The sequence below is a fragment of the Castanea sativa genome, chromosome 12 (genome assembly GCF_040712315.1).
Source record: "Castanea sativa cultivar Marrone di Chiusa Pesio chromosome 12, ASM4071231v1".
Taxonomy (NCBI): domain Eukaryota; kingdom Viridiplantae; phylum Streptophyta; class Magnoliopsida; order Fagales; family Fagaceae; genus Castanea; species Castanea sativa.
Window position 1 is genome coordinate 11,988,436 of NC_134024.1, and position 13,408 is coordinate 12,001,843.

A 13,408-nucleotide genomic window follows, 5' to 3' on the forward strand; every position below is an offset into this window, starting at 1 on the left:
TGAAAGGAAAAATAATATAAAAAATAAAAAAATTTAATTGAAAATGCTATTACAATATTTTCACAATAAATTTTAAGTAATAGATTGTTATTAGTTAATATTGGTGAGTAAAAAAATAATTTCAGCAGTGGGTTTAAATAAGAACTAGTAACAAACATAAGATTTTGATGTGATTTTTGTGAAAGTATTGCGAAAAATATTGTGAATATAACACTTTTCTTTAAAAAATATAATGGTTGGAAATGAATATAGGAAAAATAAACTATGATAAAAATAATAATAATAATAATAAATGAAGAAATAATATTTAAATGAGATAGAGTATGTGATAGAGAATCTGTTGAAAAGTGTATTTAGAAGAGAGAGCTTAAAAGATAAAAGTTCCTGTTTATTTCCAAACCGTACAAAAATGGGATGAATCTGCTGTTCATTCTCCTTATTATGTGGAAGATCCCGCTCTTTATATATGTCAGTCCGTTTGATAATTTGATCTTATTTTGTTCCACTTCTTTTGGAAAACATACATTAAATACAGACATGCCACTGAATCTAATCCATTCGAAATGTTCAAGAAAAGATTTTTAACTTTTACATGCAAATAAGACCCGAGTCAAAATTTGGAACTCACAGTTTTCGTTGACTTCTTCTTGGTCCAGAGGTAGAGAACATACCTCTTTTTCAGGTTAGAAATTGTTTGTTTTCACTTTTATTTTTGGTTTTCAGAGAGAGTTTTGGTATCTGGGTATTGCATATTTGGTTGACATTTAGCTTAGAAATTGTCTGAAATGGCTGTTCAAGAATCAAGTTGCATGCGATATAAATTGTGGGGTCAAGCAGAAAGCCAGTCTGACATTTTTGCATTTGATCATACGTGTGGCGTTTTATTGGGTTCATATAAATGTATGCTTTTACAATTCTTTGCACTGAGAATTTGTGAATTTCTGGTTTTTCGAGATTTACCTTGGAATCTTACTGAGATGGTTATGGAAGTGACATTTCTTGAAAATGGTCTAATAATTCATTCTGTTAATATCAAGATTTATGGGTATTGCAAAAGATGGAAAGTTTCATATCTGGCTAGATTCTGCTTTCTATATGAATTCCGGCTTCTTCTCTTAAGAATTTCTAGAAAAATAAGAACAAAGGAGGGAAAAAAAAGAGAGTCTATATTGTTACTTAGTATTAGTTGAACTCCCCAATCCCTTACATTTCTTGAATTTGAATGTTCTGTTACTTTATCATGCCTTATAGCCTATTAATAGCTGCAACAACTTTACTTGCTTATCTTCCTAGCACTTGTTATACGCTTACTATTTGCCTTCTAGCTGTTTGCTCACTGTTCTTCCATGAATTTTGCTATCTTGTAGCTTAAGTATCATGATATTGCATTGAATGAATGATAACTTCAGAAACACAGTTTAAATTAATTAATTGGTTTTTTTCTAAACAGGGTATTTCTTTTCTTGCATGTAGATGTTGCAATAATATGGCATCAGCTATGGAATTTCATTAACATAGAGCCCTTGGAATAGTACAACAACAAGATTTTCTCTTGCTGAGCAGCAAAAATGGTTTTGGCTTCTTCTGTAAAAGTGGTTCTAGGCTCAATTGCTTTTGCAATCTTCTGGGTATTGGCGGTTTTCCCAACTGTTCCTTTTCTACCAGTTGGGAGGACTGCAGGGTCCCTCCTGGGGGGCATGCTAATGGTCATATTTCGAGTCATACCTCCAGATCAAGCATATCATGCAATTGATCTTCAAATCCTTGGTCTTCTCTTTGGGACAATGGTTGTCAGTGTATATCTTGAAAGGGCAGATATGTTCAAGTACTTGGGAAAGTTGCTCTCATGGAAAAGTAGAGGGGCAAAGGATTTAATTTGTCGAGTCTGCCTGATTTCTGCCATTTCAAGTGCTTTTTTTACTAATGATACCTCTTGTGTAGTTTTGACTGAATTTGTCTTGAAAATTGCAAGGCAGCATAATCTCCCACCTCATCCTTTCCTTCTTGCCCTGGCCTCTAGTGCAAATATTGGGTCGGCAGCTACTCCAATTGGCAACCCCCAAAACTTGGTTATAGCCATTAAGAGCAAGATACCTTTTGGGAAATTTCTAATAGGACTTCTCCCTGCAATGATCATGGGTGTAATTGTCAATACCCTACTTCTTCTATGCATGTACTGGAAGTCGTTATCTATTGAAAAGGATGAGGAAGATTTAGCTGCAGAACTTATTGCAGAGGAGGAAGTGAATTCTCATAGGTTTTCACCAGCCACAATGTCACATTTTACATGCTTCAATTCTCAGGAATGGAACTCTAGATTGGAAGTTATGGCTGTGCAAAGTTCTCCTAGCATGAGTATTCCCATAAGACATGTTGAGAACCTTAGGAACCGAACAATTCCGAGTGAGAATGAAATCCAAGGGGTTCTTAGTGGCTCATTAGAGTCTGCAAGAATTTCTAATGCATCAAAAGAGGCAGCAAATGATGTATCTTCTCAGGTAAAGGAGGAAACAATCCCTTCAAAGAGAATTTCATCAATGGATAGACTAAGAGATGTATTTTCTGTACTGTCTTCAGTGGGAAAAGATGATTTGACCAGGAGATGGAAAAAAATGTTGTGGAAACCATGTGTTTACCTTGTTACTATAGGAATGTTGATTGCTTTGCTTGTGGGTCTAAATATGTCGTGGACTGCAATTACTGCTGCGCTTGCTCTTTTGGTTCTTGATTTCAGGGATGCTAGGCCAAGCCTTGAAAAGGTATAATCTGCAAGCACGTTGCTTTCTACTTTTAAATTATTTTTTCCCTATAAATAAACTGTAAATCATAACTTCTTGGTGATTATGACCATTGATTGCTTGTTGGAGAGTTTATTAAATGTTAAGTTTATTTCTCTTCTTTGCCAGGTCTCCTATTCTCTGTTAGTTTTCTTTTGTGGAATGTTTATCACAGTTGAAGGCTTTAACAAAACTGGAATACCAAGTACTCTATGGGACTTTATGGAGCCCTATTCAAAAATTGATCTTGCTAGTGGGATAACAATTCTTGCCGTTGTCATACTTGTCATGTCAAATTTGGCTTCAAATGTACCAACTGGTATGTTGATGGATTTCTTCCATATAAATATTTTTTTTCTATTATCTGTTTCATAATTCTTTTTTTCTTTTTTTTTTGATGTCAGATGAAATTAGCTTTTTGGACTAACACTTGTTTGTAAGTCCGTTTTAAACAACTTTTTTCCTTATTGAATAAAACGAGTTTGCCAAGCTTTCTTGTTAGCAATTTCAAGCGGTACAGAGACTAATTGAACATTGGGATGCATATAAGTTTGTTGTGCTGTCTTTAGATTTCTGGGGAATATGTTAGTGTATAGTTTGGAATTTGCATACAGATTGTCTCTCCGGGACATCGTAGTATTCTCAGTTTTTATTTTTTAATTGCATATTTCTGGTTTTCACTTCTTCTCAAGATCCTTTCTCTACCTGAGACAAACTGAGACAAACTGACATTAACCTTTCTCAAGATTCTTCCCAATTTCACTTCTTCTCAACAAAAAAAAATATACTTGAGACAACTGACATTAACCTTTCTCATGCATGTTCAAATCTTACTCAAGCTGATAGTACACCACCATTTTACTGAACAGGTCTTTCAGTCTGAGAAGTGTCTTTCACTTCACTTTGTACACAAACTGGCACCCTTCTGGGTCATTTCTCAAAGTCTCGGGATAATTGCAATGACAACAGCATTTCTCACCATTCACCAAGTTGTTGTTTTCAATTGACATTTTGTAAAACCATAAACAATTTTTGGATATGTTTACCCCCTCAGAATTCTGCCATAGCATTCAATTAAACAACAAACATTCTGCAGTTTGTGCTAAAAGGAAAATTTCCTTTCAGTAACAAAGGGATTTTTATACCAGTAATGATAACTGTGAGCTGAAAAGGCTCTCAGTTATCCATGGCCCTTGTGTACATAATATAGGGAACAAGGGATGCTCTTGCACTGAATCTGTGAGATTGTTTTTCATAAATGAGCTGGTAGCCTGGTACTGTGGTTTAATCTTTCTTTCTGCATCTCTGATTAAGAATTGTTTTTCTTTCATATACAACAACAAGAACAACGAACAAAGCCTTAGTCCCAAAATTTTGGGGTCACCTATGGATCCTTAATAGACTAGTAAGGTTTTTCTTTCATATAAAAAGTATCTAATGATTTTGGTGATACGTCTCTAAGTTGATGCTGCATTCTGTTTGTTATGAACATTCTTGAGGTTCATGTTAATGTTCATTTCTTTCATTTCGTTTTTTTTCCCCAACATTTTGTTGATTTATGATAAATTTTTTGTCTGCTGTAAGCCATCATTCGGCATCATAAATGCCATTTTTTAAACTATTTACATGAGAGTTCCTATAACTCATGTTAATATTGTGTAGTTCTCTTGCTTGGAGCACGAGTGGCAGCATTGGCAGCTGCAGTTTCTGCAGCTGATGAGGAGAAGGCATGGCTAATCTTAGCTTGGGTCAGCACAGTAGCTGGGAACCTCTCATTATTGGGATCAGCTGCCAATTTAATCGTGTATGAGCAGGCTCGCCGAGCTCCCCAACTTGAGTACACTTTATCCTTTTGGAGCCATCTCAAATTTGGAGTTCCCTCAACTCTTATAGTCACTGCCATTGGTTTGACACTTATAAGATGATGTTGATGCTCTTACACATGACACAATGTTTTTATATAATAAATTTTGTAGAGGAAGATTTTTTTCAACATTTGAGCAGTTCGAAGCTGACAAATGTTGTTTTTCTTTTAATCTCTATTTAATCATAACGTTTTTCAATAGTTGCTGAGTGATTATTTCAGATAGACATCCACAGAACAATGGGGTGAACTGTGCATCACTTTCCTGTTTATACTATTAGTTTGACCAGCTCAGTGTTTGTTTTTCAAAGCATTAAATAATGGCTGTAGTTTGCATTTGAGAAGAGTGTTTTTTCACCAGACTTTAGGTTCAATTCTTCCTTTTCTTTTATTGCAAAAGAATTCTAATTTTTTTCTCTCTTTTTTTTTTTCAGTCTACCAAAATAAGGATGTACATCTCATAAATAGACATATGCATGTTTGTCGGAAATGAAAAACGAAATAAAAATATCAAACAGGTCAGAGTTTCGAAAGAAGAAGCCTTCCTGAATTCAAACTACTATAATTATATATTCAAATCCCAATTCGATCTAGTAATACTATTCCGGCCTTAGTCACTTATATTTTGAGAAATCCAAACAAATTAGAATTTGTTTATTTTATAGTACTTAGTTATATGAGGTCAATTTGAAATGTTCATTATTGTAAGATAACATTTGACCATATTCAAGAATTGATAGCCTAGAGTCCTATAGTTTATAGCTCAACTAGTACTTCTTGATGTTTCAGATGAATGTATCTAATGTTTAAATTTCACTTTCCCCAGTAGACTATCAAATTATAAAAAATAAATGAAAAATTGATAAACACAATTAACATCCGTCATTCAGTTTGTTTAAAACTTTAGTATGCTAACAATGTGTGTACCAATTACAATTTTTTTTTTCTTTTTTGTGACAAGGTACCAATTACTATTGTTAGGATTTAGTATTGGCAGCTTCTATATGAAAAATTATGTGTCAAGAGAGTTGAATTTAATGTTATTATGTTATTTATTTAATTCTTTTTTTTAATGGAGATTCTAGTTAGGTAAGAGTTTGTGTAATGAATTGCATCAAGGAAGTTCCTAAGGCCTGCACAAGCAAAGTTAGGACTCGATTGAGCAATTGTTGAAGTCAGGCAGAAATTCACGTGATTCTCATTTAACCATCACTCAAGTAAATTACTGGGGTGTTTGGTAGTTTAGTTCTAACGCACATTTTCACATTTTAAACAATATTACACACATTTTCACACACGTTTTTACCTATATGTATATCAAAAACACCCAAACAACATTACTTAAACTCCTCTACCAAGTGGGCCACATAACTATTAGTCTTTACCTTGACTCAAATACTGATTGAAGTGATGATTCTTAACCTACCTTTAAATGCCCTCTGAGACACAAATTTCAAGATAAGATATTTGCTATACAAAGTAGATCTAAATGTGCCTTTCTTCTTATTCTAAACAAAAAACTTCCCATGTTGGTTCAATGTTAAGAACCCAACTTGTGAACCCGAATTGATTCCTTTGAAACCATATAAATTGTCACCCTCTATTAGTAAGCTCACAGACCTACTAGAGATCTTAATTGGTGTGGATGAGTTCGTATGTGTAGAATAAGTCTAGAGTTCAAATCCTAATGCTACTTTATTCTTTATTTGAATGGGTTTAGATTGCGGTGACATGTTTGTGATTGCTTCATTATTGCGGTTGCAAACTATTATTGTTTGATTTTGTATAGAAGTGAGAGTCAATCCACTAATTAGAACACTTACGAGTCAAAATTGGTTTTTTCAATATGTATTGGTTAAGTACCACTGATAGTGATAATAACATTTAAATTATTTACATCGCAATGACTATTTTAATCTAATACTAGTATGTAACTCTATGCAAATGCATAAATGCATTTAAAATTAAACAAAATTTTAAATATAAAAATATAAATAATTAGTCAAATTAATTTTTTTTAAAGCATGTAACACATGCATTCATGCATATACATATAGATACATTTATAATTAAACACAATTTTTATCATAAAATATAGATAATTAGTCAAATTATTGTTTTGAAAGTAAATGTGATTGGTCACTTTTAAAATTCCTACCAAATTTAATACTACATATGATCATTTTTTTTCTAATTTTAAATAAGATAGAACGTGTGGTGATTTTTGTTATGTGGTGATTTTTATTTTATTTATTGTTTGAGACACATGTGATGATTTTTATTGAGTACATGTGATTGCTTTAAAAAAAAAAAAATTATAGTTCATTAATATTAGATTCTTAGTATTTTGCACTCATTAACTCACCTAACACAAAGATTAAAAAAACTCAAGTAGACACATGGCACAAGCTTAAGTGGATAATTATAGTGTAATTTTCACATAAATTTAGACACATTGCACAAAATTGGATTATGATTTCAAATTCTAATTCAATTTTCTCTAAACTTTACCTATTAATATATATATATATATGACTTATAAATTTGAATTTTTTTTAGTTAAATGTTTACGTTTTTTATGGTTTATTATATTAAAACCCTCATTTTCTACATTAAATTAACTAATTTGGCACAAAAATTTAAAAATTTAGATTAGATGGGACACGTGGAGCAAAATTAAGCTTTGGTTGAAATTCAATTTTTACACTATATTAACTCACTTGGCACAAAATTCAAAAATTTAGATTAGATGAGATATATGACGCAAAATTAGACTCTAATTGAATTCCAATTTGAAATTTAATTGGATTTTCTCTCTATTTTACCTATTATTATTATTATTATTATTATTATTATTAAGGATAAAAATAAACGGTAAAGTTTATAGAATACATCTGGCTTTTATTAGATTACTAATATTAGAAGATTTTAGTTAATTATCAATAAATATATAAAAGTATAGACCTCATGTTGGAAAACATAAGGTTGTGTCATTTGCACAATTCTTGAAATTCTCTTTATTTTATATTTTTTTTTATGAACAAAAAAATGGGTAGGGTGCGAATTGACATAAAAGAAATAATTTTTAGTTGCAATTATAATAATATATTTAGAATATGACATTCTTCCTCATATTTAGTTGCTTTAATAACGATTGACACAAAAACCATAAAAATTAAATATTTGTGAATTTACTAAAATTAATCTTAACCATTTAAATGTTCTAACTCCTTATGTAATTAGAAAAATTACTAATAAAATAAATATGTTTATTTTATTATATTAATTATTTTAAGCATAATGAATTTTTAATATCATTTTTCTAAGATTTATTCATGAAACAATTGATTTTATTTATGTGCGAAAAAATTAATTTGAAATATGGTATTCTTGATCAAATTTAGTTTTTTTTTGCAACAATTGAAACAATGTCCAACAAAAAGGGAAAAAAAAAGTAACACAACAAAAAAATGTACAAAAAAAAAATTATTTTAAGGATATTTTCAATTTTTTTTAGAAAGGATATTTTCATTTTTAGTAGGCATGAAACATGCCTATCTATATTAACCGCTATATCATGCAATTTTCAATTCGTAAAAACACACACACAAACTTTTTTACAAGAAAAATTATTGAAATATTTTTTTATATATCAATAGTTAGGGGTGAGGATTTGAACCCTCAATGTCTATGTTGGAAACACAATGAGGTATCAATTAGTTAAACTACAAAATTCTTGGAAAAAATTATTGAAATATTGGAGAAAACTAATAATAAATTGCACCACACATTGTACGGGGATTCAGCTAGTTTATAGAATTGGATAGAACTGAAGTTTCCAAAAGGTTAAAATTGAAATTTATTAGTGTTCTAATAGAATCCAATTAATAAACACAAAAAGAAGAAATTCATAAGGAAAATAACAATAGAGAGTAATAGAAATTTGCTACCAAGTCCACAAAGTATGGCTAATTACAAAGCATCATGTACTGTTACTAGAAATTTGCCAAGTTTCATTAAGGTAAAAACATGAAAAGCATGCAAAATGCTAATCACACATAGGCGTGTGTAAGCGATGACATAAGCAACCCTGTACGTGTTTGCAATGACACAAGCAATCCAGCTCATGTAAGCAATGACACAAGCAGACCAATCAGGCTGTGACATGTGTCACCGATCAGACTCCGCCACATATTGCTCACCTACCCCTAAAATCCTATAAATAAAAGCCTTCCTAAGGCATTTGAATAGACCAAGCTATCTAGAGCATAAGCAGCATCAGAGAAGATTCAAAAGCACTTAGAAGTACAGAAGCTCTATAGGAATCAAGCCTCAAAACCTTCAAGAACTTCAACCTCAAAACCGAAGAACATTCAAAGCGAAACCATCCAAACTATCAACCTAGATCTTGAAGTTTGCTGGAATCAAGCTCAAAAGCCTCCAAAAACCTCAACAAACCATAACTTAACGAAACTCTATGGATTAAAGCCTCTAAAGCACAGAAGAACTTCCAACACAAACCTTTGAAGATGAAGAACGCATCAAGAACGCGAAGAACAAAGAATTTCTAACAAGCTCATAACTAGAGATTCATTGTAATTCTACTTCAAGGGTCTTCGATCCATCCTTCAACCAAATTGAAGGATATTTGGTGTTCGAGTCAAAATCACATTATTACAATTCCAATCAACAAGTCTTTCAAGGAAATCGAATCAGAGGATCACTCTTTTGTGATTTCAGATAATTGTACCACACATTCATCAATACAAATTCGCATTTGTGAAACTATTTTACTTGTTTGATTTATTTCAAACTAGAAATTTAGTCGTCTACAATATCATAAGGATTCTATACTAGAGTAACTTTGGAAAATATCGATTGGTGATGAGTAGTTGAAGGTTATTGGGAATTGCTCGACTGATAAGTTATAATAAGCCTGATTCATCATTTTCTTGGTTCAAGGAGCAAATGAAGCTCAATATTGCGAACTATGAGACTCGGATATTTTTTTACAATTACTTTATGTGATAAACTGTGATTGAGAGCTTATCATCTTCACATAAAACAACAATTATTTCTTCATCATTCATAATTTGTTGATGTATAAAAATTATGACAAAATTAAAAACAATATTGTGGTCCAAGATTTTATTTTTTTTCTTTTCGTCCTCTTTCCTCTCTCTTCCCTCATTCTAAATACAACAAAAAACACTCCTTTCTCTTTTCTCATTCTGTATATGCTACCAAACACAGTGGCAAGGTCTTAAATTGAAGAAAAGAAAAGAATTTTAAAAAGATAAGAGACCATTGAAAAAGATCTTCTATAGTCTAACCTCACAGCCACACAAGATACTTTCTTAGGCCCAGGCCCAAGCCCAGGCCCATGGCCTCTGCTATTGTCTTAGTCACAAACGTCCTTTTTGTTTTTGGCTTTTGTTGCTAAAAAAATACTTAAGCACGTGCATGCCCAACAAAAAGTCAAATCGTTCCCATGAGCCATGATAGCAACCATGTAGAGCCTACAAGTTCAGCCTTCTTAGATGTGTTTGCATTCCAAACTGTGGTTCACGGTTTTTTTTTTTTACCTTTTCTTTCTTTGTTTTTAAGTCATGCACTGAAGCAAAAATTTTCTGAAAAAGTTCATCAATTATTAAGAGGTCATTTGGTAATATTGTTCTAGCAATGTTGTTTGTATTTTTTTGAAAATATGTGTGGGTGAAAAAGTGTGTGAAAATACGTGCAATATTATTTAAACACTGAAAAGTGTTGCTCAAAACACCCTACCAAATAGCCCTTAAATGTCCAACTTTCAAACATGTAAGGTATTAATTATTTTGGTAAATGTAGAAAAAAGTAACCAATGTTCAACTCACTCTATGCTATAGCTAATAGCTATAGTGTATTAGTGTGTACTCAGATTATATATATCTGTCTAACGATGAAATTTTGGAGAGTCTTTTGGCTGAATATTGCAGAATCTGGAGTTTATTTGCGTTATAGGTACTGTTCCAAGTTATTTAGGGAATTGAGGAAAGATAGTGAATTTCGGCAACACCGTTGCCGAAATTCTAACAAAAGTATGAGAGAGAAAAAGAAAAAGTGGGAGAGAGAAAATTTTGAATTTCGGTAATGTCATTACCGAAATTCTTGCTGCCCAAACCACTACTCGAGTGAATGAGTGGCCAAAGTACCAGGCGAGTGCCCTAAGCGAATAAACCAATTGTGGCAATGCCATTGCCAAAAATGGGGGAAAAAGTTAAAAAAAAAAAAGAGAAAACCAATTGTGGCAATGACATTGCTGAAATAGAGGGAAAAAAAATTGTACAATTGATTTGTGGCTCATTGCCGAAATAGAAAGGAAAAAAAAAGTGGGAATGGATTTGTGGATTGCATTGCCGAAATAGAAGGGGAAAAAAATTTGTGGGAATGGATTTGTGGCAATGCAATTGCCAAAAATGGGAGAAAAAAAAAAGAATTGTGGCAATGACATTGCCGAAATAGAGGGGAAAAAAAATTGTGCAATTAATTTGTGACAATGCCATTGCCGAAAATGAGGGGGAAAAAAAAGTAGAGAAAACCAATTGTGGCAATGACATTGCCGAAATAGAAGGAAAAAAAAAAAGTGGGAATGGATTTGTGGCAATGGCATTGCCGAAATAGGTGGGTTTCTTGGTTTGCTCAGAAAAATGATAAGTATAAATTGTGAAATTCTCTCTCTTTTTATTTTATTTTTTTTCTCTTTAAAGAAATTAAAATCTATCTTTGTAAGGTAACATTTCTTATGGTTCAAGAAATTTGTTCGAGTTGTCGTTGTGCAATTCCTATTCTGTGCATTCTATTGATTAGACTGCATTTTAAAAAAAAAGAAGGTGATATGACTATAATTTGTATGTGACCCACACACATTGCGCATTTGGCTATAGAAAAGTTACGATGTTTTGATGATCTAGAACTTCGATTGAAACCCGTACAGTTGTGTGTGTGAAATTCACATATCATACTCAAGGTCTTTCCTACAATCAGATCCTCCATCTACTTCCCAATCACCTGCCAAATTCCTGTCCCTCACTTCTCTTTCTGTCAATGCCTATTCACCAGGCTGAACTGCATCCAATTATACCATAGGCCCTTATGCATACGAAACACAATTAGTCTCGCCCCCTGTATTATCTACATTAACGACCGAACCATCTACTGCTCCTTTCACTCCCCCTCCTGAATCTGTGCATCAGACAACACCTTCATCTCTTGAAGTGCCATTTGCTCAACTGCTAACTTCTTCACTTGACCGCAGTCGTAGAAACAATGGGACTAATCAGAAGTTTGCATTATCCTATTATGAATTCCAGCCTTATCAACAGTACCTAGGAAGCTCAGGTGGCTACTTAATATCACATGGGTCAGCAATCTCGAATTCTGGAACATCAACCCCTTTCCCTGATAGACGCCCTATCCTAGAGTTTCGCATGGCGGAGTCTCCCAAACTCTTGGGCTTTGATCATTTTTCATCTCGTAAATGAGGTTCAAGGCTAGGTTCTAGATCTTTCACCCCAGATGGTGTGGGGCTCGGTTCAAGGCTAGGCTCTGGATCTTTGACTCCGGATGGTATGGGGCTGGGTTCAAGGTTAAACTCTGGATCTATGACACCAGATGGTGTGGAGTTGGGCTCGAGGTTAGGTTCTAGATCTTTGACGCTTGATGTTATGGGTCCTGCCTCTCGAGACAGTTACCTTTTGAAGAACCAGATTTCTGAGAGTGTATCCCTCGCCAACTTAGGGAATGGATGTCAAAATAATGGAACTATAATTGATCACAGAGTATCATTTGAGTTGACAGGGGAAGATGTTGCATGCCGTCTTGCAAATAAATCAGCGGCATCTATTAGAAACGCATCAGAATCTTCACAGGATATAGTTGCAGAAGCCCCAACTGATAAGGAAGGGATAAAAACAGACACCAACAATTGTTGTGAGTTGCCTATTAGTGAAACATCCAATGAAACACCTGAAAAAGCTTTAGAGGAAGGGGAGGAGCAGAGCTATCAGAAGCATCGTTCTGTTTCTCTTGGATCAATCAAATAGTTCAATTTGACAACACAAAAGGAGAAGTGTCTGATAAGCCCACCATTAGCTCTGCGTGGTGGGCAAATGAAAAGGTATCAGGGAAGGAAGCCAGGCCTGGCAGCAACTGGGCTTTCTTCCCAATGCTGCAATCAGGGGTCAGCTGACATTCAATTGATGCAGCAAGACTTACCCTCTACAACTTTGGGATAGTTCTATGATGCTCAAATCACTAATTCATCTAGATGTAAATCTGATGGTAACAGTGAGTCGAAAACATAGTTTGGCAAGCCAGGGAGAAAATGATTGATAGAAAATTTGTTAGCAAAGGTGAGAATTGTGTTTTCAATTCCCTTGAGACTCAAGAGACAATGCAAATAGACACTCCCCTAATTAAGCCATCAAGCAAGCCTTGGAGTCCCATAGCACACACCTAAAACAAATACGGGGACAATGGGTCACCTTATCTCAGACCCTTGCTTGGCTTGATATTACTACCTGGAACCCCATTGAGTAAAACCGAGTACGATACTGACTTGACACAAGACATAATGGTTGCTACAAACCTCCCAAAAAAACCCAAGTGCAACATTGCCCATTCCAAGAACTCCCACTCTATTCTATCATAAGATTTGCTCAAATCAAGTTTTAAAGTCATATACCCTGCCTTCCCTTGTGTTTTACGCTTCAAATAATGTAGGGTCTCA

At 33.6% G+C, this 13,408-nt stretch overlaps 1 protein-coding gene and 1 pseudogene across 4 annotated transcripts; both read left to right on the forward strand.

Moving 5' to 3' along the window:
- Positions 1-412: 412 nt before the first annotated feature.
- On the forward strand, positions 413-4,979 carry LOC142618650 (silicon efflux transporter LSI2-like). 4 transcript variants are annotated; one of them, XM_075791618.1, is made up of 4 exons: positions 413-682; positions 1,474-2,759; positions 2,907-3,096; positions 4,440-4,979. In XM_075791618.1, exons 2-4 carry the CDS (start codon positions 1,569-1,571, stop codon positions 4,700-4,702), a joined length of 1,644 nt encoding a protein of 547 aa, XP_075647733.1. In that variant the 5' UTR covers positions 413-682; positions 1,474-1,568; the 3' UTR covers positions 4,703-4,979. The 4 variants fall into 4 exon arrangements, with proteins under 4 accessions (XP_075647733.1, XP_075647734.1, XP_075647735.1 ...); XM_075791619.1 differs by having other exon boundaries at positions 436-682; positions 1,451-2,759; XM_075791620.1 differs by lacking the exon at positions 413-682 and adding an exon at positions 713-900 and having other exon boundaries at positions 1,451-2,759.
- A 5,600-nt stretch (positions 4,980-10,579) lies between these two features.
- LOC142620191 (uncharacterized) lies at positions 10,580-12,997 on the forward strand (annotated as a pseudogene).
- Positions 12,998-13,408: the final 411 nt, after the last annotated feature.

What these genes read in the sequence shown, in the direction of transcription:
- LOC142618650 (XM_075791618.1), top strand. Translation starts at nt 1,569, where the DNA reads ATGGTTTTGGCTTCTTCTGTAAAAGTGGTTCTAGGCTCAATTGCTTTT. An exon ending in CTAGGCCAAGCCTTGAAAAG is followed by an intron (nt 2,760 to 2,906) that starts GTATAATCTGCA and finishes CTTCTTTGCCAG; the next exon opens with GTCTCCTATTCTCTGTTAGT. An exon ending in GGCTTCAAATGTACCAACTG is followed by an intron (nt 3,097 to 4,439) that starts GTATGTTGATGG and finishes AATATTGTGTAG; the next exon opens with TTCTCTTGCTTGGAGCACGA.